The sequence below is a fragment of the Triturus cristatus genome, chromosome 10 (genome assembly GCF_964204655.1).
Source record: "Triturus cristatus chromosome 10, aTriCri1.1, whole genome shotgun sequence".
Taxonomy (NCBI): Eukaryota; Metazoa; Chordata; class Amphibia; order Caudata; family Salamandridae; genus Triturus; species Triturus cristatus.
This window is the reverse complement of record NC_140593.1, coordinates 314001551-314027123: the sequence shown is the minus strand read 5'-3', so window position 1 is coordinate 314027123 and position 25573 is coordinate 314001551. Positions and strand designations below refer to the sequence as shown.

Below are 25573 nucleotides of genomic sequence, written 5' to 3'. Positions count from 1 at the left end.
AACAGATATGGTAATGGCTCCTTGTCAACCACATCTCCTTGCAAGTGGAGTACGTGTCAGGTGTTCACAACGAGAAGGCAGACTTTCTCAGCAGGGCCTCCAAAGAGTGTCACAAATGAGAGCTCAATGACAAGCATTTGAAGGTGGTTTTTTAATCCTGGGGTTAACCAACATTTCATCTGTTTGCTACGTGTCCTTTTTTTACAAGCAGACATCCTCTTCCAAATTCGCGGGGAGATGCCTTCCAGTTTCCTTGGACGGGGATGTTCGCCTACGCATTCCCCCCCGTTTCCACTCATTCCTTGAGTACTTCAGAAAATCAAGCAAGAGCCTTGTCGGCTCATTCTCATTGCTCCAGGTAGGGCAAGACAATTCTGGTACACTGAGCTGCATATCCTATCAGAGTGTGCTCCGATTCTCTTTCTTTCAAGGGAGGATCTTCTTTGCATGAACCAGGGCCAAGTGGTTCATTAACAAATTCCCTTTATTCATCGGTCGGCTTGGCTCCTCACCACGCTGAATTTGGGTACTTGAGGCTTTCCGAGGAGTGTTCTTCAATACTACAGAAGTCTCCATCCTCAGCAGCAGAAAGCGTATTGCATTCACTGGACATTTAAAGTTTAAAATTTTATCTACAAAGAACGAAGATCTTCTGAAAATCCTCTCAGCTACTGATCTCTTTCTCTGCACTGAGGAAAGGACAAGCCTTGTCACAGGCCAGCATTGCTCGTTGGGTCACCTCAACAATTACCTTCTGTCATGAAAAGTCTGGCCACCCGTTTCCTGCTAAATCACAAGCTCACTCAATTATGAAAATGTGGACTTCCTCTGCCTGTTTGCTGGAGCATACCTTCCTGACATATGCAGGGCGGCAATGTGAGCGAACGCTCACACATTCACGCAGCATTACTGCCTTGATGGTTGGAAGAAGGCAGATATCACTGTTGGACAAGCTGCACATCGACGTCTCTTTGCTTAAGGTAGGCGGCTTTGGCCATTTAAGTTCTTTACATAATGATTGTAAATTTGTATGCTTATTATTCTCTTCTTCTAGATTTTTGATGCTACAAATTTACGTTGTGGTGGGATGGTTCACCTGCCTACCATCTTTTTCTTTTTCTCTTATTGTGTTTATACTGCTTACTACTAGGATTCAAGCATGTGAATCTATAAAGGATAGAATACTGGAGAATTAACAAGTTACTTACCTGTACACTGTGGTTCTCCGGTATTGATAGCTTTTATATTTTCAAATGGAACCCTCCCTCCTCCCCGATTAGGCTCGCCAATTACCTCAGAGTTTTGTATACCTATACACTGTGCTCAAAATCTGAGGTGTGGGAAAGGAAACCCTGAGGTCTGTGCTGTGATTGGCTGAAATTTGGATGTTATAAATTGAGGCTGAAAAGTTACTTAAGTGAGTTTTCTGTTCTATGGTGATATTTTATTATTGATATTTCTTGTAATACCGTGGGACTTCCAACATGACAACGGGGAAGTTTCAAGTGAATCTACAAAAGATATCAATACTGGAGAACCACATTGTACAGGTAAGTAACTTGTTTTATTCCACATATGACAATAAGGCTGGCCAAAATTATTGCCTACAGACAAACATAAAACAAGACATTATGGGCCATATGTAGGTGGGCTAATACTGGTCGGTAACGGACGAAAATCGGTAAATTTCCCATTACCGACCGGTATTTAGCCCTTTGCGATGTAGGAGGCTGAATTTAAGGATTCGGTAATTTACCGATTCAGGGCCACATGCATCAACGAGAAACCTGCTCGCAAACGGGCAGATTAGCAGAATCTTCCCCTTTGCGACCGGTATTTTTGCATTTGGGATGCATCATCCCAAATGCAAAAATCGCTATTTAAGGAATCTCTAAATAGCGATTCCTTAAATTGCGATTGCATTTAAGGAATCCCAAATTGAGATTCCTTAAATGCAATTCATGAAAGTTTAAAAATTATCGATTTCGCTGATAGGGGGAGCAAATTACCATGAAGTTGAACTTCATGTTAGTATTTTAATGAATTGGTAAAATACCGATTCCTTCATTTAAGGAATCGGTAAATTACCGAATCCTTGAATCCTATGTAGGGAGCACTCAAGTGAGTGCATTTTTGGTTTAAGGATTAGTTATTTACCACCAACTACAAGTTGGTGGTAAGTACCGAATACCTTTTAAAAAGCAATTTTGTGCTTTTTCAAAAGTGCCATGTGGCAGACATACATGCCCTTAGGGCATGTATGGTCGCCACATGTGCACACATGCACGATTCAGGGGTGCAACAGGGTGTCAATGTGACACCCTGCCACCCTTGAATATGCTCCTCCTATTACCGATTCGGTATTTACCGAATCGGTAATAGTGAATGGCTTCCCATTCATTCTTATGGGCCTTCAGACCCATAGGAATGAATGGGAAGGTATTCCTTATTACCGATTCGGTAAATACCGAATCGGTAATAACGAATATTACCGAATCGGTAAAATTTACCGATTGTTTACCTACATTCTATTTACCGATTCTTAAATACCGAATCGGTAAAATTCGGTATTTAGGAATTGGTAAATAGAAATTACCTACATATGGCCCTGTATAACATAGAGCTAGATACATTAATTACAAATTTTTTGCACAGAGAACAGTACAGTGCAATAAAAACATAAAACCCTATGTAGCCTATAATAAAGAGACCAGGGAACCTCAAGTGCCTTAAATAATTAAAGGCTACAACATGTGCACAAAATAATTTTGTTCACCAGGAACAAATTCAAGGGGGTCCTAAATACAAACTCTACCCTACCATTCCAGACAAAACTTCTTATATCTTCATTTTTTAACTAATACGGGCTAAGGGTAATGCTCCTGTTTCAGTTATAAAACCACTTCTAACACCAAAGTTACACGTCCTTACTAACTGCAGTTAAAAATGTTTGGATTTACCTTCTCCAAAAACACTTGGAAGAGCGCCAAAAAATCGAAATAGAGCTTCTGAGAAGCACCTTCGAGATGGTCACACTCCTAGGACTTACTACATTCCCAATTAAAAAAGAAGAGGCCAGTGGCGGTTCATTGCCCGTATGTATGTCTCTCACCTTAAAACTATTGGTGCTCCATTATTCTAACACACATATATCCTCAATATAAGACCGCCAAAAGGTTATAATCAGGTTAGGGCATCTCTATTGGAAAGACCGACAGAATGTAACTTCATACTTCCATAAAAGCACCCCTTGTGGCAGTAATAGCCCATTAGGGAAGAGGAAACCCCTTCCATACCTTATTCAATTATTATGTCACCCAAAAGGTAGGTCTTTCTCAAAGATTGAGGCGCGGACAAAGCCTCCTCTTTTCTTAAAGGGCAATTCTTGTAAAAAACATACGTGAAAAAGTTTAATAAAATGCACCCAAAAACTAGAGATTAAATCCGGAACACCTCAATCTTTCATAGTCACTTATGTTGCGCCTTATCTGAGTAATTCAACGTATGTGAACTGCGCTATAACAGATTTTGCCAGCAGCGTTCCCGAGCCCCCTTTTATTTACAAAAGAGGCTGGGTAACGGAATGGCTGAATAACTCTTAGGGAGGCATGATAAAGCGCAACACTTGCCCATAACATACATTATGTGGACTGTATTGTAGAAGTACATTTTAGTTTTATGCGTCATGCTTCTTGGGTATTATAAGTCTTGTAATTCAAGTGAATTGTAAAGAGATTTTATGATATTAAATTTAGTAAAAGTTTAAGCACAATGGTCCACACATGAAATCCTTACAGGTAAACTTTCATAGTTCTAAAAGAAATCATAGTTTAATCTTGAACAACTGTAAATTGACAATCCTTGACTGCCATTTGTGTCCATTGATAGAAATACTTCTCCAAATCAGTGAAAAAAAAGAAAAAACACACAAAGCATAGAAAAGAGGTTGGCCCTTCCCATGTCGACTCGTCATAATGCCCTGGCATTGACTCTGGGTGCCTTTGCCATTTCTCTTCCCTGTTCCTTGTATAAGCCGCTTAACAGGAGGTTGGTCCCTGCTAATAATAGGCAACGGTTGAAGTGTTACTCCATGGCAGCCTCAGAGGAAGCTCTGGGTAAAGTATTTCAGATTGTGACTACTGGTCCGGAAGCTGTAGTTTCTGCAATGGGAAGTACAGTTGCGGTAGAACAGTATTCCAGCCTGGGTGAAATCCATAATCGTATGTTTGTGGCGCTTAGGGATATGTTTTGGTAGAGTCCAAATCCATCCGTAAGAAGAAGAAAGTGGCCTGTTGTTATTCCCAATCTTGTAGGATAGCCTAGAGTACTCTCTCTTGTGAAATCAAGTCTGGATCTAGAGCCAATATTAAGATGGCTAGGGCTTTGTATTAGGGAACCATTAATGAGACAAAAAGGAAATGGTAGCGGACCAATTGGGAGTCTATGCTGAGTGCCATCAGCTGCAAGGATTTCTGGACCTTGTGGCACCTTGTCGCTCCGAAGGACGTTTGTGCCCAGGATCTTTTAAGATAGCAATATCTCTTTCACCGTTTGGGTTAAACATTTTTTCCAGTTATACTCTGAAATTGAGGTAGAGTGATCAAATGAGGCAATCCCCAATGCCGCAACCCCTAGGGAGCAGAGTGGTACTCCATCTTTTGGTATGGAATTAGAGTTTAACATTGAGCCAACACTACAAGTAGTTTCCAATGTTTCGGTCATCGACATATCAAGAGCTATGGACCGGATCATACCTTATAAAGCCCCAGGGTTTGAATAAGGTACCTGGAGATCTCTTCAAATTCTATAGGGAGGTTTGGTGTCCATATTTTGCTGTCTATTTCACTGTTATAATGAATGGAGCACCCATGCCCCCTCACTTGGGCCGGGCGGAACTTATTCCAATATTTAATAATTTAAAAAGGGTTCCAGGTCCCTGCCTTCAAATTATAAGCCAATCAGTGTCATAGACAGTGCACAGAAGCTGTTTAGTTCACTTATTCTGAATTGGTTAAGTGAGTGGGTATCTGATCATATTATTTTGACCCCATTGTAAGTTGGCTTTAGGGACAGTGTAGGGACTGTAGACCAGGTGTTATGTCTGCAATTATTATATTGGAAATACATTTTGTTGGGTGGAATCAGACTGTATGTCATTTTTGTGGATCAACTGTCTGCCTTAGACCTTGTCCCTAGAGAATTGCTGTGGAAGACCCTAAGGGAGATGGGGGTTACAGGGCACCTTTTATAAATCCCTGCTAGATTACATCTGAATACCTATGCCCGGGTTAGGTGTGGACCACAGGGAGAATTGGCAGATCCCATTACGGTTGGCAGAGGTGTTAGGCAGGGATGTGTGCTAGCCCCAACTCTTTTTCTTTTGTATATTAATGATTTGATCTTGAAATTGGACCAATGCGTGGGAAACGTTCCACAGCTGGCGGGGTCAAGATCCCAGCCCTCTCGTTTGCAGATGACACCCTCCTACTATCCAAATCCCCTAAAGGGGATAAAGAAACGTTTGGATGGTTTTAGGTGTTTCTTCAGGCAACAAGGGGTAGAGATCAACCTTGGCAAGACCAAGTTTATGGTTTTTAATCTATATCCAACTACCTGTGCCAATCCGACATTAAACGGATCAACTTTGGAAAGAGTACAGGTGTTCGAATGCCTGGGGGTTACACTCACAGAGAGGTTTGATTGGACACCTCATATTTAGATTTGAGGTCTCAAACTTGAGCAGATTTGTGGTGGTATTTTGAGAGCACAACTTTTCGCCCTGTGTCTCCCGCTCTGGAGATTTATAAAAGCCAGGCATTGGTGGCTTCATTTTATAGGGGAGAACTTTGGGGCTGTCAAGATTCCCATTAAATAAATAATTGTGAATCATTTTGCAAGAAATCTTTGTGGATTGTCTTAAGCACTCCATTTGCCCCTTATGTCTTGACTATAGCCTCAAATAGATTAATGATGTAGTGGGCCTGAGGTCACTTTTGTTTTGGCGAAGGTCGTGGGTTACGCCTGAATTCTGTTATTTTAGAATGGCTGTTGAAGAGGTTATAAAGCAACCTTGGGCATATAGAATACCCAGGCTTTTTGTCAATAAAGGCCTGTTTGGGTCAGATTGGGTATTTTAATTTGTGGTCACCTCCTGGCAATGCTGGGTCGGTCTCTAAATCTGAGCTAAAAAATGCCTACTAGCAATATACTGATATTCATGTTTTATGTTCAGTAAGGGCAGGATCACTCACTGATTATGTTTTAGCTTTTAAAACCGATTACTGTTTGGAAAATTATTTGAATGAGATCGAACCCCCATTCTCAAAGGCCTTATATGTAAAGTTTTGCCTAGGGATCCTTCCTTAACGTTCTTTCACAGCCAAACGGAGTTACAACCCAAATGACAGTGACTACTTTTGGCCATTCTGCCACCAGGCTGAAAAAACAACTGAACAGGTCACATTTTTCTGCCCGGGCTATCAAGTAGTGAGAATCATGTGGATTCGCCTTGTTTGCAATAACCTTCGGACAAGGAGTTTTAGGATTGCATCTAGGATTCTTGCAAGCAATACCAATCAATGCATTGGCTTTTCTGTTCACAGTTTTTGATACTGAGGTAGAGGCATAGACAGAAGCTTTTAGCTACCTGGTGGATCCCTTCGACCTGGAGTCTTAACGAATTGGATTTTAAGATTTTGTTATTTTAAAATGTTTGTGTATTTAATGCTTATCTGATTATGTATGAATTTGGGCATTTTATGAAATGGAGTGTTATGTGAGCTGCCTTAACCTTACATTTATAGCATTATGTTTTTAATCTATTCTTTTATGGCTGTTGCCGAAATAAAGATTTTTTGACTGATTGATTGATTTTCAAGTACAAAATATGCATTCATTCAGCAAAATTATTTGTGCTTATTTCACAGTAAGGGGCAATAAAAAATTCGAGGGTTTTAAAGTATTGAGGTGGAGAGTCTGCTTCTGTCTTGTGAGACAGTCAAGTAAGTCAGGCAGACATATGCAGAATGCTCACAGAAAAGCCTTCTTTGAAATCCCAGCCGTCTAGACTGCCTGTTAATTATTTGTTTAATCAAACTCATGTGAACGGAGGCTTTCTCAGAAGGCAGGCCCATGCTCACCTAACTCCTGTATCCAACTCTTGTGAACAGACGCTTTCTCAGAAGGCAGGCCCGTGCTCACCTGACTCCCGTATCCAACTCTTGTGAACAGACGCTTTCTCAGAAGGCAGGCCCGTGCTCACCTGACTCCCGTATCCAACTCGTGTGAACAGACGCTTTCTCAGAAGGCAGTTCCATGCTCACCTGACTCCGGTATCCAACTCTTGTGAACAGACGCTTTCTCAGAAGGCAGACCTGTGCTCACCTGACTCCCGTATCCAACTCTTGTGAACAGACGCTTTCTCAGAAGGCAGGCCCGTACTCACCTGACTCCTGTATCCAACTCTTGTGAACAGACGCTTTCTCAAAAGGCAGGCCTGTGCTTACCTGACTCCCGTATCCAACTCTTGTGGACAGACGCTTTCTCAGAAGGCAGGCTCGTGCTCACCTGACTCCCGTATCCAACTCTTGTGAACGGACGCTTTCTCAGAAGGCAGGCCCGCGCTCACCTGACTCCCGTATCCAACTCTTGTGACCAGACGCTTTCTCAGAAGGCAGGCCCGCGCTCACCTGACTCCCGTATCCAACTCTTGTGAACAGACGCTTTCTCAGAAGACCGGCCCGTGCTCTCCTGACTCCCGTTTCCAACTCTTGTGAACAGACGCTTTCTCAGAAGGCAGGCCCGTGCTCACCTGACTCCCGTATCCAACTGTTGTGAGCAGACGCTTTCTCAGAAGGCAGGCCTGTGCTCACCCGACTCCCGTATCCAACTCTTGTGAATAGACCCTTTCTCAGAAGGCAGGCCCGTGCTAACCTTACTCCCGTATCCAACTGTTGTGAACAGACGCTTTCTGAGAAGGCAGGCCCGTGCTCACCTGACTCCCGTATCCAACTCTTGTGAACAGACGCTTTCTCAGAAGGCAGGCACGCGCTCACCTGACTCCCGTATCCAACTCTTGTGAACAGACGCTTTTGCAGAAGGCAGGCCCGTGCTCACCTGACTCCCGTTTTCAACTCTTGTGAACAGACGCTTTCTCAGAAGGCAGGCCCGTGCTCACCTGACTCCCGTATCCAACTGTTGTGAACAGACGCTTTCTCAGAAGGCAGGCCCGTGCTCACCTGACTCCCGTATCCAAATCTTGTGAACAGAAGCTTTCTCAGAAGGCAGGCCTGTGCTCACCTGACTCCTGTATCAAGCTTGTGTAAACAGAGGCTTTCTCAGAAGGCAGTAAAAGGGGATAGGATTCCTCTGTCATCAGTAGGGAAAGAGTTCGTAGGTTGCTGGACATGCTGCCGCTTAATTTTCACAGGCATAATTCCACTCAGGGCAAGCAGGCGCTCCCAAGCTCGTCAGCTCAGGCGGCTCGAGGGAGCCTTTTTAAATGGTAAAAGGGGATAGGAGCACACTGCCATCACGTCTCAGCGTCATTACCTCCAGGGATCTTGGTCGATGTAGTTCAAAGTTTTTCGCTCAGTACAAAGTTCAGATAATAATTGGCTAATGCCATATTTTTTGTTGCGTATCCCTAGACACGTGTTTCTGGATTCCTCCGTCATCAGTAGGGAAAAAGTTCGTACGTTGCTGGACATGCTGCCGCTTAATTTTCACAGGCATAATTCCACTCAGTGCAAGCAGGCGCTCCCAAGCTCGTCAGCTCAGGCGGCTCGAGGGAGCCTTTTAAATGTTAAAAGGGGATAGGAGCACACTGCCATCACGTCTCAGCGTCATTACCTCCAGGCATCTTGGTCGATGTAGTTCAAAGTTTTTCGCTCAGTACAAAGTTCAGATAATAATTGGCTAATGCCATATTTTTTGTTGCGTATCCCTAGACACGTGTTTCTGGATTCCTCCGTCATCAGTAGGGAAAAAGTTCGTACGTTGCTGGACATGCTGCCGCTTAATTTTCACAGGCATAATTCCACTCAGTGCAAGCAGGCGCTCCCAAGCTCGTCAGCTCAGGCGGCTCGAGGGAGCCTTTTAAATGTTAAAAGGGGATAGGAGCACACTGCCATCACGTCTCAGCGTCATTACCTCCAGGCATCTTGGTCGATGTAGTTCAAAGTTTTTCGCTCAGTACAAAGTTCAGATAATAATTGGCTAATGCCATATTTTTTGTTGCGTATCCCTAGACACGTGTTTCTGGATTCCTCCGTCATCAGTAGGGAAAGAGTTCGTAGGTCGCTGGACATGCTGCCGCTTAATTTTCACAGGCATAATTCCACTCAGGGCAAGCAGGCGCTCCCAAGCTCGTCAGCTCAGGCGGCTCGAGGAACCTTTTTAAATGGTAAAAGGGGATAGGAGCACACTGCCATCACGTCTCAGCGTCATTACCTCCAGGCATCTTGATCGATGTAGTTCAAAGTTTTTCGCTCAGTACAAAGTTCGGATAATAATTGGCTAATGCCATATTTTTTGTTGCGTATCCCTAGACACGTGTTTCTGGATTCCTCCGTCATCAGTAGGGAAAGAGTTTGTAGGTTGCTGGACATGCTGCCGCTTAATTTTCACAGGCATAATTCCACTCAGGGCAAGCAGGCGCTCCCAAGCTCGTCAGCTCAGGCGGCTCGAGGGACCCTTTTTAAATGGTAAAAGGGGATAGGAGCACACTGCCTTCACGTCTCAGCGTCATTACCTCCAGGCATCTTGGTCGATGTAGTTCAAAGTTTTTTGCTCAGTACAAAGTTCAGATAATAATTGGCTAATGCCATATTTTTTGTTGCGTATCCCTAGACACGTGTTTCTGGATTCCTCTGTCATCAGTAGGGAAAGAGTTCGTAGGTTGCTGATCATGCTGCCGCTTAATTTTCACAGGCATAATTCCACTCAGGGCCAGCAGGCGATCCCAAGCTCGTCAGCTCAGGCGGCTCGAGAGAGCCTTTTTAAATGGTAAAAGGGGATAGGAGCACACTGCCATCACGTCTCAGCGTCATTACCTCCAGGCATCTTGGTCGATGTAGTTGAAAGTTTTTCGCTCAGTACAAAGTTCAGATAATAATTGGCTAATGCCATATTTTTTGTTGTGTTTCCCTAGACACGTGTTCCTGGATTCCTCCGTCATCAGTAGGGAAGGAGTTCGTAGGTTGCTGGACATGCTGCCGCTTAATTTTCACAGGCATAATTCCACTCAGGGCAAGCAGGCGCTCCCAAGCTCGTCAGCTCAGGCGGCTCGAGGGAGCCTTTTTAAATGGTTAAAGGGGATAGGAGCACACTGCCATCACGTGTCAGCGTCATTACCTCCAGGCATCTTGGTCGATGTAGTTCAAAGTTTTTCGCTCAGTACAAAGTTCAGATAATAATTGGCTAATGCCATATTTTTTGTTGCGTATCCCTAGACACGTGTTTCTGGATTCCTCCGTCATCAGTAGGGAAAGAGTTTGTAGGTTGTTGGACATGCTGCCGCTTAATTTTCACAGGCATAATTCCACTCAGGGCAAGCAGGCGCTCCCAAGCTCGTCAGCTCAGGCGGCTCGAGGGAGCCTTTTTAAATGGTAAAAGGGGATAGGAGCACACTGCCATCACGTCTCAGCGTCATTACCTCCAGGCATCTTGGTCGATGTAGTTCAAAGTTTTTCGCGCAGTACAAAGTTCAGATAATAATTGGCTAATGCCATTTTTTTTGTTGCGTATCCCTAGACACGTGTTTCTGGATTCCTCCGTCATCAGTAGGGAAAGAGTTCGTAGGTTGCTGGACATGCTGCCGCTTAATTTTCACAGGCATAATTCCACTCAGGGCAAGCAGGCGCTCCCAAGCTCGTCAGCTCAGGCGGCTCGAGGGAGCCTTTTTAAATGGTAAAAGGGGATAGGAGCACACTGCCATCCAGTCTCAACGGCATTACCTCCAGGCATCTTGGTCGATGTAGTTCAAAGTTTTTCGCTCAGTACAAAGTTCAGATAATAATTGGCTAAAGCCATATTTTTTGTTGCGTATCCCTAGACACGTGTTTCTGGATTCCTCCGTCATCAGTAGGGAAAAAGTTCGTACGTTGCTGGACATGCTGCCGCTTAATTTTCACAGGCATAATTCCACTCAGGGCAAGCAGGCGCTCCCAAGCTCGTCAGCTCAGGCGGCTCGAGGGAGCCTTTTAAATGTTAAAAGGGGATAGGAGCACACTGCCATCACGTCTCAGCGTCATTACCTCCAGGCATCTTGGTCGATGTAGTTCAAAGTTTTTCGCTCAGTACAAAGTTCAGATAATAATTGGCTAATGCCATATTTTTTGTTGCGTATCCCTAGACACGTGTTTCTGGATTCCTCCGTCATCAGTAGGGAAAGAGTTCGTAGGTCGCTGGACATGCTGCCGCTTAATTTTCACAGGCATAATTCCACTCAGGGCAAGCAGGCGCTCCCAAGCTCGTCAGCTCATGCGGCTCGAGGAACCTTTTTAAATGGTAAAAGGGGATAGGAGCACACTGCCATCACGTCTCAGCGTCATTACCTCCAGGCATCTTGATCGATGTAGTTCAAAGTTTTTCGCTCAGTACAAAGTTCGGATAATAATTGGCTAATGCCATATTTTTTGTTGCGTATCCCTAGACACGTGTTTCTGGATTCCTCCGTCATCAGTAGGGAAAGAGTTTGTAGGTTGCTGGACATGCTGCCGCTTAATTTTCACAGGCATAATTCCACTCAGGGCAAGCAGGCGCTCCCAAGCTCGTCAGCTCAGGCGGCTCGAGGGACCCTTTTTAAATGGTAAAAGGGGATAGGAGCACACTGCCTTCACGTCTCAGCGTCATTACCTCCAGGCATCTTGGTCGATGTAGTTCAAAGTTTTTCGCTCAGTACAAAGTTCAGATAATAATTGGCTAATGCCATATTTTTTGTTGCGTATCCCTAGACACGTGTTTCTGGATTCCTCTGTCATCAGTAGGGAAAGAGTTCGTAGGTTGCTGATCATGCTGCCGCTTAATTTTCACAGGCATAATTCCACTCAGGGCCAGCAGGCGCTCCCAAGCTCGTCAGCTCAGGCGGCTCGAGAGAGCCTTTTTAAATGGTAAAAGGGGATAGGAGCACACTGCCATCACGTCTCAGCGTCATTACCTCCAGGCATCTTGGTCGATGTAGTTCAAAGTTTTTCGCTCAGTACAAAGTTCAGATAATAATTGGCTAATGCCATATTTTTTGTTGTGTTTCCCTAGACACGTGTTCCTGGATTCCTCCGTCATCAGTAGGGAAGGAGTTCGTAGGTTGCTGGACATGCTGCCGCTTAATTTTCACAGGCATAATTCCACTCAGGGCAAGCAGGCGCTCCCAAGCTCGTCAGCTCAGGCGGCTCGAGGGAGCCTTTTTAAATGGTTAAAGGGGATAGGAGCACACTGCCATCACGTCTCAGCGTCATTACCTCCAGGCATCTTGGTCGATGTAGTTCAAAGTTTTTCGCTCAGTACAAAGTTCAGATAATAATTGGCTAATGCCATATTTTTTGTTGCGTATCCCTAGACACGTGTTTCTGGATTCCTCCGTCATCAGTAGGGAAAGAGTTTGTAGGTTGTTGGACATGCTGCCGCTTAATTTTCACAGGCATAATTCCACTCAGGGCAAGCAGGCGCTCCCAAGCTCGTCAGCTCAGGCGGCTCGAGGGAGCCTTTTTAAATGGTAAAAGGGGATAGGAGCACACTGCCATCACGTCTCAGCGTCATTACCTCCAGGCATCTTGGTCGATGTAGTTCAAAGTTTTTCACTCAGTTCAAAGTTCAGATAATAATTGGCTAATGCAATATTTTTTGTTGCGTATCCCTAGACACGTGTTTCTGGATCCCTCCGTCATCATTAGGGAAAGAGTTTGTAGGTTGCTGGACATGCTGCCGCTTAATTTTCACAGGCATAATTCCACTCAGGGCAAGCAGGCGCTCCCAAGCTCGTCAGCTCAGGCGGCTCGAGGGAGCCTTTTTAAGTGGTAAAAGGGGATAGGAGCACACTGCCATCACGTCTCAGCGTCATTACCTCCAGGCATCTTGGTCGATGTAGTTCAAAGTTTTTCGCTCAGTACAAAGTTCAGATAATAATTGGCTAATGCCATATTTTTTGTTGCGTATCCCTAGACACGTGTTTCTGGATTCCTCTGTCATCAGTAGGGAAAGAGTTCGTAGGTTGCTGATCATGCTGCCGCTTAATTTTCACAGGCATAATTCCACTCAGGGCCAGCAGGCGCTCCCAAGCTCGTCAGCTCAGGCGGCTCGAGAGAGCCTTTTTAAATGGTAAAAGGGGATAGGAGCACACTGCCATCACGTCTCAGCGTCATTACCTCCAGGCATCTTGGTCGATGTAGTTCAAAGTTTTTCGCTCAGTACAAAGTTCAGATAATAATTGGCTAATGCCATATTTTTTGTTGTGTTTCCCTAGACACGTGTTCCTGGATTCCTCCGTCATCAGTAGGGAAGGAGTTCGTAGGTTGCTGGACATGCTGCCGCTTAATTTTCACAGGCATAATTCCACTCAGGGCAAGCAGGCGCTCCCAAGCTCGTCAGCTCAAGCGGCTCGAGGGAGCCTTTTTAAATTGTTAAAGGGGATAGGAGCACACTGCCATCACGTCTCAGCGTCATTACGTCCAGGCATCTTGGTCGATGTAGTTCAAAGTTTTTCGCTCAGTACAAAGTTCAGATAATAATTGGCTAATGCCATATTTTTTGTTGCGTATCCCTAGACACGTGTTTCTGGATTCCTCCGTCATCAGTAGGGAAAGAGTTTGTAGGTTGCCGGACATGCTGCCGCTTAATTTTCACAGGCATAATTCCACTCAGGGCAAGCAGGCGCTCCCAAGCTCGTCAGCTCAGGCGGCTCTTGTGGACAGTCGCTTTCTCAGAAGGCAGGCCCGTGCTCACCTGACTCCTGTATCCAACTGTTGTGAACAGACGCTTTCTCAGAAGGCAGGCCTGTGCTCACCTGACTCCCGTATCCAAATCTTGTGAACAGACGCTTTCTCAGAAGGCAGGCCTGTGTTCACCTGACTCCTGTATCAAGCTTGTGTAAACAGGCTTTCTCGGAAGGCAGGCCTGTACTCACCTGATTCCCGTTTCCAACTCTTGTGAACAGACGCTTTCTCAGAAGGCAGGCCTGTGCCCACCTGACTCCCGTAACCAAATCTTGTGAACAGACGCTTTTTCAGAAGGCAGGCCTGTGCTCACCTGACTCCCGTATCCAAATCTTGTGAACAGACGCTTTCTCAGAAGGCAGGCCTGTGCTCACCTGACTCCCGTATCCAAATCTTGTGAACAGACGCTTTCTCAGAAGGCAGGCCTGTGCTCACCTGACTCCCGTATCCAAATCTTGTGAACAGACGCTTTCTCAGAAGGCAGGCCTTTGCTCATCTGACTACTGTTAACCAAAGGTTTACCGGCATGGAATATTTCACACACTGCTGCAGACTAACTAGAAACTGGATTTGTGGTTTCAGGAAGAAAATACGCACATTCAAAAAGAAGTATCTCTCATATGATTTAGTATTAGCAATAGCTTTTATACCAGGCACCGGTTTATCATACCGTGTCTATTGTGCTCTAAAACGAAAAAGAACATGATGCATTCTTTCAATACACGTTGAAGCGCTTCAGGTAGGGCAAACAGCAACACAGTGAGAGAGGGGTGGACGGGATGGGGCAAGCAACAATAGCACAGGAGGCATGTAGGAGTAATGGGGCAAGCAATAACAGCATGCGAGGGGTGTGTGAGAGATTTGGGCAAGCACCAATAACTCCGAAGGAAAGCGATAGGGATGGGGCAAGCAAACACAAAGTCAAAGGGGTGCATGATGGACAGTTCAATCACCTTCTATGTGGGAGAGACTGGGCAAGCAAGCAACAACGTGCAGGGTGGGCGGAAGGGACAGGGCAAGAAAGCAATTATGCTGGAGAGGGGCAGGAGGGAAGGGCCAAGCAAACAGCAATGTGGGAGAGACGGGGAAGCAAACAACACTTGAGGGGATGGTTGGGATGAGGCTAGCAACCACCAACAATGCGGTTGGGACAAGGCAAGAAACAACACTGTGAGAAGAGGCAAAGAACGGAACAGGAGGGTACAAGCAACAATGCGGAGAGCAGGTCAGGGGAAGACGACCTGCATACACTTGCACTTTTATGGAGCACTGCAACAAAGAAAAAAGTAGCTCTAAAAGCGCAAGCCGTGGAAGGACACTGAGCAAAGAAGCAGTACTTGAGCCAAGCTCCAGGGTAGGTAAAAACACACGAAGAGGAAGTGAATCCGGCACACAAGACCTAAAGATGTGTGTGTTTTAGATTTCAGAGGGATCACCAGTTGGAATAACAGTGACCTACATAAAATTAGAGGGCATTTACACAAGATCTAGGATATGCAATGTGGACAAAGTGTTAAAATTGCACACCCTTTGCCTTTTTATTATGCATACGTGCTTCCCCTTAAACGTGGCCGCTACTGACTCCCAGAAAGGATTGGATAAGCAGCCATGCAAGTCTTCTCCTTTGGTAATATGAAATTCATTTGTCTCCCACCTATGGACTTGTGTTCTAGCTATTGGCTATCATTGGAGATTCTACCGATTTTTTTTTTGCATCTTTTAAATAGCGCGAACTCGACCCGAAGGTCTTGGAGCGCTGTACATGAGCACCGTATTTACATTACATATTCAGGCACGGGGAGATTAAGTGATTTGCCCAGAATCACAGGATGTGTAATTTCTAGATTTCACAAAAATAATCGTTTCTACCTGAAACAGATCAAAGGTTGCTAAAAAAAAAAATCACATGTGTTGCTGGGTAGCAATACACCCTACAGAAAGTTTAACTGCTCAACTTTTACAGGCGGATAGCTGAATTCATTTGTTACATTAATGAGGCAAAACGTTTGCTCAGACAGGGTTAATGAGTGTCAATGTCAAAATTGCAAAATAATGCTGTCACTAAATGTGTCGCATTATGCAGCACGATTTGCATTTTGTTGCTGTATACTTTAGAGAGTCCTGTCGCGTAATTTTGTCCTCCATTGCTTCCCTGCCTTCCACTCTTTGAGTCTTACACCCCACTCCAAATATGACGTTAAAGCAACGGTCATTGCAGAAAAAAAGACGAATGTGAAAACATGGAGTTCGCCTTGAGCCTGTAAGTCTGCATAAATGAGCCTTGTTAGAGGGATTTATTTACTCAGATGTTTTAAACTGAAGGATTTATACATTCAGAAACGAAAGTGAATAATGTAATCTGAGATTGAGTGAACTCTGTACAACAATGAAACTGAAGTTATATTACATTTACACTGGATTGACTCTGCTCTTATTCTTTGCAGTTAAAAGCCACAACCCTTTAGTTCGAGCGATAAAACTCTCCTACACCAATGAAGACTTTGAGATGAAAAAATTGTTGTTCAACATGCTTGTGATCCTGTCTAGGGATCTGCCTTGTATTCAGGTACAGTAAATTTATGTCCAGCATTTGTAAAGCGTGAACAATTACCCAAAGGTGTCAAGGCGCTGGGGGCCGTCGGGAGGATTAAGCAAACTATTGCCCTGAGTCACTTGGTGCTGGGCTGATCTGCCGCCCAAGCGGGAGATCGAACCGTGAGCCCCCGGGTTCCGGAGTCAGTCGCCCTGGCCGCTGCGCCACACCTGTTCCACAGTAAAGAACACCTTACCTTATTTACTTTGTATTACGCAGTTTTAGCGGATTTCCAGGAACTATGTGAATTTAAATAAATCAGCCAGTTTTAGAGTCAATTGTGTAATCTCTATTCACCACTGGATTTTCACCCCTGTGTATAACAATCCAATGTGTCATTTATGGGTGCAGAAATAATATAGTGAACACCTAAACATTGCGTAGGCAATTTTGCATGCTGGAAACAGCCGTGAACCTATTACTGTTAGAATAAGGAGTAAGTGTCTTTTTAAGTTGGAACACGAAGGGTTCTTCTTTATATATCATGGGTTTGTAGGGAAAAGGGTTTTCTCCAGGTGGAAAATGTTGTATAATGCACATTATTGGATGATTTTCTTTATGCACGCTTTCCACCTGGTGGAATGTCCATAAGAGCAAATGTGGTTTCGAGGGTGTAGTCCTGGACAATTGTGGCAGTCCTAGATTTCAAGGAATTAATCTGGGATACTTTGTGTTAGAAATTGGGTTTCTGGTTGGCAGAGGTATGCACCCTGTCTAAGCAGGAACCACAATCCTAGTCAGGGTAAGCCAGGTGCAGCCCATACATTAACCTGTGCAGCTTGGCACAGAGCAGGCATTCTCAACTTAAGAGGTAATGTGTAAAGTATTTGTCAACCCTTCAAACAGTCACACAGTGAAAACACTACAAAAAGACTCCACACCAGTTTAGTGGAATAGATTATGATTTTAGAAATAAACAAGACCAAAAAGACAAAAATCCAATCAGTGGAAGTCGAGATATGAATTTTTAAAGAATAGAAACAGAAGTAGAGCTTAGAAGCAATATTCTATGGGGGTTTTAGTTTGTGCTGGACCGGGTCAAAGTCAAGAGATTAGGCCGACTGCGATAGAGTGTGGGCTGGATACAGGAGCCTCACAAGGCCGGCTGAAGAAAAGTACCTTTATCCTGGTCGCAACAGCGAGAGGCAAGGTGCAGCCAGGCGATGCGTCGTGTCGATCCTGCAATCGAGGTGATACGTTGATATTCCCCACGCAACAATGGTGATGCGCTGGTTCAGAAGACGAAGTTCCGGGTCCGAGATGCGTTAGTTCCGAAGCTGATGCGCCAGGTTTCTGCACGCGGATTAGGGTATGCGTTGATCGTCTCTCACTGCAGCGGCGGCGATGCGGTGGTTCCGATACATCGATTCCGAATGTGTTGCGCTGGTTCCAAGTGCAATGCTCTGGTTCTGTTCCTGCAAAACTACCAATGCATCAGTTCTGCTTCACACAGCAGAGGTTCCACTGAAGCAATCACTTGGAGCCACTTCCAATGGACCAGGCACAGGAGCAGACTTTGATTTTCCAGAGTCTTAGAACAGGAGGCAAGCCAGCATGCCCTTGGATATCACTCTGGGTTATAGTCAAAGAGTCCAGCTCTTCCTCTAGGGCACAGGGTAGCGGGCAGCACAGCAGAAAAGCAGTTCTTTGAAAGCTGCAGTCCAGCAGTGGCAGTCCTTGTAGCAGCACAGCAGTCCTTCTTCCTGGCAGAGTTCTTCACAAGTCGTCTAGTGGTGACTGTTTCGTGGGGTCAGAGACCCAGTACTTTTACCCAGTTGTGCCTTTGAAGTGGAGGTGACTTCAAAGAGGGGCTTTGAAGTTCACAGAGGTCTTTCCTCCCAGCTCTGGCTCCAGGCTCACTACACAGGGGAATGCAGCTCTTTGTTTGTGGAAAGGACACTGCTTATTCATGTGCAAGTGTCGGATCCTCCCATCCTGCCCAGGATGACCCTTCAGGATGTGGATGGCCACTCAGGCACATCTACCCTTCATCTACCCTTCCTTTATGTGTGTCTGTCTAGAGGGAATGCACAAAGTCCAGCTGTCGCCCTCCCTAGGTGTGTATTCAAGACAGGCTGCAGGCACACAGACAGAGACATGCTATCTTTCTATAAGAGGCATTTCTAAAATAGTGATCATAAATTCAACTTTGCCAGCAAAGAGGATTTGTCATTACCATTCCAATTATATGAAACATGACAGAGCTACTCCTTCACAATCAGGAAGTACAGCTTATAAGTGTAATATGGAATTCCCAATGTTAACCTATGAATGAGAGGGGTAGGCCTCACAGCAGTGGAAATCGAATGTGGGTGTTTTTTGCACTAATAGGACATGTAAAAATTAAAAGTGCATGTCCTACCTTTTGATTACACAGCACCCTGCCCTATGAGCTACTTAGGGCCTACCTAACGGGTAACTTATATGTCGTAAAAGGAAGGAGAGTTTAAGGCTTGGCAAGGGGTTTTAAATGCAGAGTCAACATAGCTTAAAACCATACATAAAGACTCTGCAGTGGGAGGCCTGAGATATGTTTAAAGTACTACTGGTGTGTGTGGCACAGGCAGTGATGTAGGCCCACTAGTAGCATTTAATTTACAGTCCCTGGGCACATGTAGTGTACTCTACTGGGGATTTATAGATAAATTAAATATTTCAATTGTGGATAAGTCAATCAAACCATGTTTTAGGGGAGAAGCACATGCACTTTAGCACTAGTTAGCAGTGGTAAAGTGCTCAAAGTCCTAAGGCCAACAAAAAGAAATCAGCAACAAGGTGAGTAAGGCTGGCAAACATTTTTGGGATATCTTAGGCTGTCAGGGACTTTGTGAATCCCCAAATCAACTTCCCAATGTAAGAGAAAACCTACTAGAGTAATTCTCCACATTTGCAAGTATGTCTTATACATTTCAAGTACAACCTTGCTTATTTTGCATCTCTAACATGGGTTTCTATTCTCTTGTATGCAGATATTTGTTGAGCTGCATAGTGGAAATGATAGGTGTTCCATAACTACCAAAGAGGAGATAGTGAGCTCTCAGCATTATGGCCCGCTATCTTATGCCACACTGCAGTTGTTGCACAGAAAATGTTCCAGGTGATAGCGAAGGCTTTGTCTTTCTTTTTTGAGAACTGACTTTGGAGCAAACATTACTTTGGGCTAACTAGCCAACATATAGTAATGGATACAGTTAGGGATTAGGAAAATTGCATACAAACCCACAAAATCTTATTTTTGCCATATACATAAATGAGCATGGCTACAGTGGTCAAAGTTGATACAAAGAGATTGATAAATGAGACAAACCCTGAGGAACTCGGTAGGTGATCTGTATATATATTGTGAGAAATTGTGTTCTTGGTTGAGTGGAGTTAAACCCTATTCAATTAACAGCCACAATCCTTTACAACTTGAACCAAAAACGTTACTAAATTAAACTGTGCTTAACCCTCTGGTAGTTTGGCACAAAGGCAATGTGTAAAGTTTTTATGCAGCACTTAAGCAATAAAGTGAAGACCTAATACAAGAAAAATCCCTCACCAATTCAGATAGAGTCAATTATAATACATTATTTGACACCAAAATGACAAAATCCACTTACTTGAATTTGTGGCTCTAACGGAGGACTTTGCCAGCGCTGACTTCAACGCCAAGGACTCCTGCATCTTCATTCTTCGTCCTGCCTGTCCCCCTCCTGCCGCCGCGTTTGCTATCCTCGCGGCCGCGTCACCAGGGGACTACACTTCCCAGCAGCACCTGGGGCGGAAGCTCGCGCCCAATCGACACCACCTGGAGGCGCTACAAAAGCGAGGCTATCCCCGGTGGAGCGGGGGAACTTACTTGAATTTGTGGCTCTAACGGAGGACTTTGCCAGCGCTGACTTCAACGCCAAGGACTCCTGCATCTTCATTCTTCGTCCTGCCTGTCCCCCTCCTGCCGCCGCGTTTGCTATCCTCGCGGCCGCGTCACCAGGGGACTACACTTCCCAGCAGCACCTGGGGCGGAAGCTCGCGCCAAATCGACACCACCTGGAGGCGCTACAAAAGCGAGGCTATCCCCGGTGGAGCGGGGGAACTTACTTGAATTTGTGGCTCTAACGGAGGACTTTGCCAGCGCTGACTTCAACGCCAAGGACTCCTGCATCTTCATTCTTCGTCCTGCCTGTCCCCCTCCTGCCGCCGCGTTTGCTATCCTCGCGGCCGCGTCACCAGGGGACTACACTTCCCAGCAGCACCTGGGGCGGAAGCTCGCGCCCAATCGACACCACCTGGTGGCGCTACAAAAGCGAGGCTATCCCCGGTGGAGCGGGGGAACTTACTTGAATTTGTGGCTCTAACGGAGGACTTTGCCAGCGCTGACTTCAACGCCAAGGACTCCTGCATCTTCATTCTTCGTCCTGCCTGTCCCCCTCCTGCCGCCGCGTTTGCTATCCTCGCGGCCGCGTCACCAGGGGACTACACTTCCCAGCAGCACCTGGGGCGGAAGCTCGCGCCCAATCGACACCACCTGGAGGCGCTACAAAAGCGAGGCTATCCCCGGTGGAGCGGGGGAACTTACTTGAATTTATGGCTCTAACGGAGGACTTTGCCAGCGCTGACTTCAACGCCAAGGACTCCTGCATCTTCATTCTTCGTCCTGCCTGTCCCCCTCCTGCCGCCGCGTTTGCTATCCTCGCGGCCGCGTCACCAGGGGACTACACTTCCCAGCAGCACCTGGGGCGGAAGCTCGCGCCCAATCGACACCACCTGGAGGCGCTACAAAAGCGAGGCTATCCCCGGTGGAGCGGGGGAACTTACTTGAATTTATGGCTCTAACGGAGGACTTTGCCAGCGCTGACTTCAACGCCAAGGACTCCTGCATCTTCATTCTTCGTCCTGCCTGTCCCCCTCCTGCCGCCGCGTTTGCTATCCTCGCGGCCGCGTCACCAGGGGACTACACTTCCCAGCAGCACCTGGGGCGGAAGCTTGCGCCCAATCGACACCACCTGGAGGCGCTACAAAAGCGAGGCTATCCCCGGTGGAGCGGGGGAACTTACTTGAATTTGTGGCTCTAACGGAGGACTTTGCCAGCGCTGACTTCAACGCCAAGGACTCCTGCATCTTCATTCTTCGTCCTGCCTGTCCCCCTCCTGCCGCCGCGTTTGCTATCCTCGCGGCCGCGTCACCAGGGGACTACACTTCCCAGCAGCACCTGGGGCGGAAGCTCGCGCCCAATCGACACCACCTGGAGGCGCTACAAAAGCGAGGCTATCCCCGGTGGAGCGGGGGAACTTACTTGAATTTGTGGCTCTAACGGAGGACTTTGCCAGCGCTGACTTCAACGCCAAGGACTCCTGCATCTTCATTCTTCGTCCTGCCTGTCCCCCTCCTGCCGCCGCGTTTGCTATCCTCGCGGCCGCGTCACCAGGGGACTACACTTCCCAGCAGCACCTGGGGCGGAAGCTCGCGCCCAATCGACACCACCTGGAGGCGCTACAAAAGCGAGGCTATCCCCCGCGTCGCGGGACCGCGCGCGGGCTGAGCCCGGGCAGAGGGCGGGCCGTCTGTGGCCGTCCGGGGCTGACCGTGGCTGGGCTGGGCCACCTCCCTTGATTTTCACCACAGGTATTCTGTTGCTCTTTCTATCTAAGGGGTTCTTTGTATATATCGAACGTACGGTGACTGTGAAGAATGGGGAAAACTACACGGATGGCCACTCGTTCATCTGTTAAAACTAAAGCCCCAACTAAGACCCCTCTCCCAAGTCTGACAGCAATAGACAGGATGTTGCAAAAAACAATTGGGGTAGTCGCCAATGCTATTGAGAGCACCGAGAGGCGGCTATCACTACCCCCTAGTCTATGTTTGTTAACGCAACAGCAACAGGACACAGAGGATCACTCTAATGCCATGCTGAGTATGCAATTATCACAAGAATCTATTTTAATGGCTTCATATGCGGACTTTCCGGTCAAGGACTCGAACTGTGTTGTAATCTCGCAAACTACACCTCCTGATAATTTTATGACTCGGGAAAATAGGTTGTCTCTAACTCCTAGTTTAGGACTAAGTGAGGGACAATCTAATACAAATAATGTGCCCGATCACAGGGAGGAGATAATTGTTTGTGAAAATGAAGATATAAACACTCTGGGTTTGACAAATGGTGCTACCTCCCTGCAGGAGATACAGGGGAGCAGACCAAAAACAAAAGTGGTGCAGAATGTGCGCAAGAAAGGGAAACCAAAAGGCAAAAATAAGAAATTTGTATTACCCCCCCGCCAAGAGAATGGGGTTAAAAGAAAGTCATTAAATAGTATTGATGATAATTCCACCTTACAAGAAGGTATTACATTGAGTGATTTGGTAGACTTCATGATAAAAATTGAGCAGGTAATGAAGTCTTTGATATTGCCAGTGGTAGGAAGACTAAAGACCCTTGTTGATAAAATTGAGGGCTTAGAAAAGCAAGGGGCAGGTACTTTAGAAACATTGGAACATTTCAGTGCACTAATTAGATCTAAAGTTGCATTAAATACCAATAATACAGATGATGCTGTTATTAATGTTCCGCATACATTAGTACCTGCAACTCTACCTGAAAGGTGCGAGAAGGATGATGCACCCCTTATCCTACCTACGGGGGCAAATATGTCAAATAAAACAGATTCTGGTGGAAAAAGAATTGAAAAAGAGAAAGGTAAGGGATATGATGAGAAGGAGGGAATGGCAGACTTAAAAATCTATAATCGAAATGACAAGGATAAAAGAATATATATTGACCTCCCTCCACAGTCAATTCCCTATACCGTAGTGTTGACAGGGGTACCAGAGTTGAGTAACGGAAAGGCAGAAAATTATCAGGAACTCAAGAATAAGGTAATTCATTGGCTGAATTACAATAGGCCATTGCCTGGACAAACTTGTGTAGAAATTCTAAATGTTAGGAGGGTACACTGGATTGGACAGAGGCATAAAGATATTCAAGGAGATTGTATTATCGTGAACTTGAGGGACAGAAGAGCAGTGAGTTTTATTTGTCAATGGGAACCTAACTATAACACTGGCAGAATTCAAATTTTAGACCTAACCTACTTTTATCCGGTAATGGATCTAAGGAGAGATGATACCTGGTATTCCGGGGAACATAGGAGGTAATGTTAGCCCAAATTTTAAAATCCCTTTAGCAAATAGATTTCAGATCCTGCAGGGGCTAGAAGATATTGACTGACTCAAGGGAGACAATAGACCCACTGATTCGAATATTTTCAAAAATTATAAGATAAAGGACCAAGTGCTTCGGAATACCATCACCGAAATAGAGACAGCTAAGGTGGTCCTTATTAGCGAGAGCCCACAAATTGAGGCACTTGTGGTGATAGTAATAATGATCTAGTGGATGATCAATCTAGTGGGGAGGCTTGGTCCCTTATGAGTTGGAATATCGCAGGACTGAGGTCCAAATTGGGCAATGAAAACTGGGAAAAACTGGTAGGCAATTTTGATGTTATTAGCCTCCAGGAAACATGGACAACTGAACCTATACACATTAATGGATTTAAAACATTCTTTTCTCCAGCAGTTAGCTCAACTCATGGTAGGGCTAAAGGAGGTTTGTGTACTTATGTTTCGAACCTGCTAGTAGGAGTTAAAACTGAGTTAGTTTTTAATAATGTGTATTATCATATTATAAGGATCACAGTCAACAAGGGGTTTTCCATAATTTTGATTAACTTTTATGATAACATCCAAGGAGAAGACCCAATGGATGTTTTTTAGATTATTAGGTAGTAACATCACCTCAGTAATTGGGCGGAGGACAGAGGATACCTGCATTATTTGGGTAGGAGATTTTAACTTCCAATTATGCAGGAGCGCTGAGAATGGGTTATGTGGGATAAAATTAGACAGAGACATTGGCTTTAGTCATTTTGAACACTCTGGACGAGGGGATTGTTTAAATGAATTAATATTTGAAAATGATTTGGACTTTGTAAATAGGCTGACTAGTCCAGAAATCCCCTTTTTACCAACGTTTAATGGCAGAGGGGCAAATACAACTATTGATTATGTCCTAATGACTTCTAGACATAGGGATATGATACGGAACTATAGAATCCTGGATTGCCCACTTAGTGATCATTTTCCTTTAAGCCTTAAAATAACCATGGGACTTAAGAAATATCGTGGTAGGGCCAAGTCTAAAGTGATAATAGATAACATTGTTATGGCCCGTAAAAATGGCTATGCTCTAAAGTGGACAAAAATTTGCCCCGCAGTTCTCCAGGAGAAACTAATAAAAAGCATGCTGCTCCAATTTTATGTATGTACAGATGTAAATGCCAATGATTCTGATTTTATTAATAATTTTTCATTGATTATTGCCCAAACAAGGAAGTTATTGTGGGTTGGTACTAATGGTGGGAATACAAGGAAGAAGAGGTGGTTTGATTCAGAATGTACTAAGGCTTATAGAAGTCTAAAGCATGCTATACATGCTACAGAGAAGGATACTGATTTAATCAGGAACTGTAGGAGTGTCTATAAGCAGACCCTTAAAAATAGGAAAAATGCTTTAAAGTTGGAAGCATGGGATGCTTTATGTGACGCCTCGTTAAGCAAAGACTCTGCCTCATTCTGGAAAGTCGTTAATGCCCCTTTTCTAAATTTCAGCGACACGGACCCACTAGATGTGGCAATTACTGAGAGTGAGTGGGCTGAATATTTTGCTAAGTTGTATTCCATTGTACAGGATAATATGGAAAGTACCAATGATAATATCCAATTGAGAGATCATACACAGAGTAGTATCCAACTTGAACCTGAAATAACAATAACAGAGGTGCAGAAATGTATTGATGCAAGTCTGGCGGGAAAAGCACCTGGCCCCGATGGAGTCCCTGTTGACCTATTTAAAAACAACAAGGAACTATGGGCTCCAATCCTTACACGTTTGTTTAACGTGACTCTGAAAAGAGGCCTCCTCCCATCATGGTGTGAATCCCTGATAGTCCCAATTTTTAAAAAGGGTGATCGTGAAAACTGCAAGTGTTACCGCCCAATATCACTCCTG

The 25573-nt window shown here is 45.1% G+C and overlaps 1 protein-coding gene across 1 annotated transcript in view; it reads left to right on the top strand.

Moving 5' to 3' along the window:
* CFAP69 (cilia and flagella associated protein 69) overlaps positions 1-25573 on the top strand; it is a 630939-nt gene that overhangs the window by 354387 nt on the left and 250979 nt on the right. Inside the window, exon 11 of the mRNA XM_085631353.1 lies at positions 16373-16494. Within this exon, the coding sequence (XP_085487479.1) occupies positions 16373-16494 (122 nt within the window). The remainder of the gene's footprint in view (positions 1-16372; positions 16495-25573) is intronic.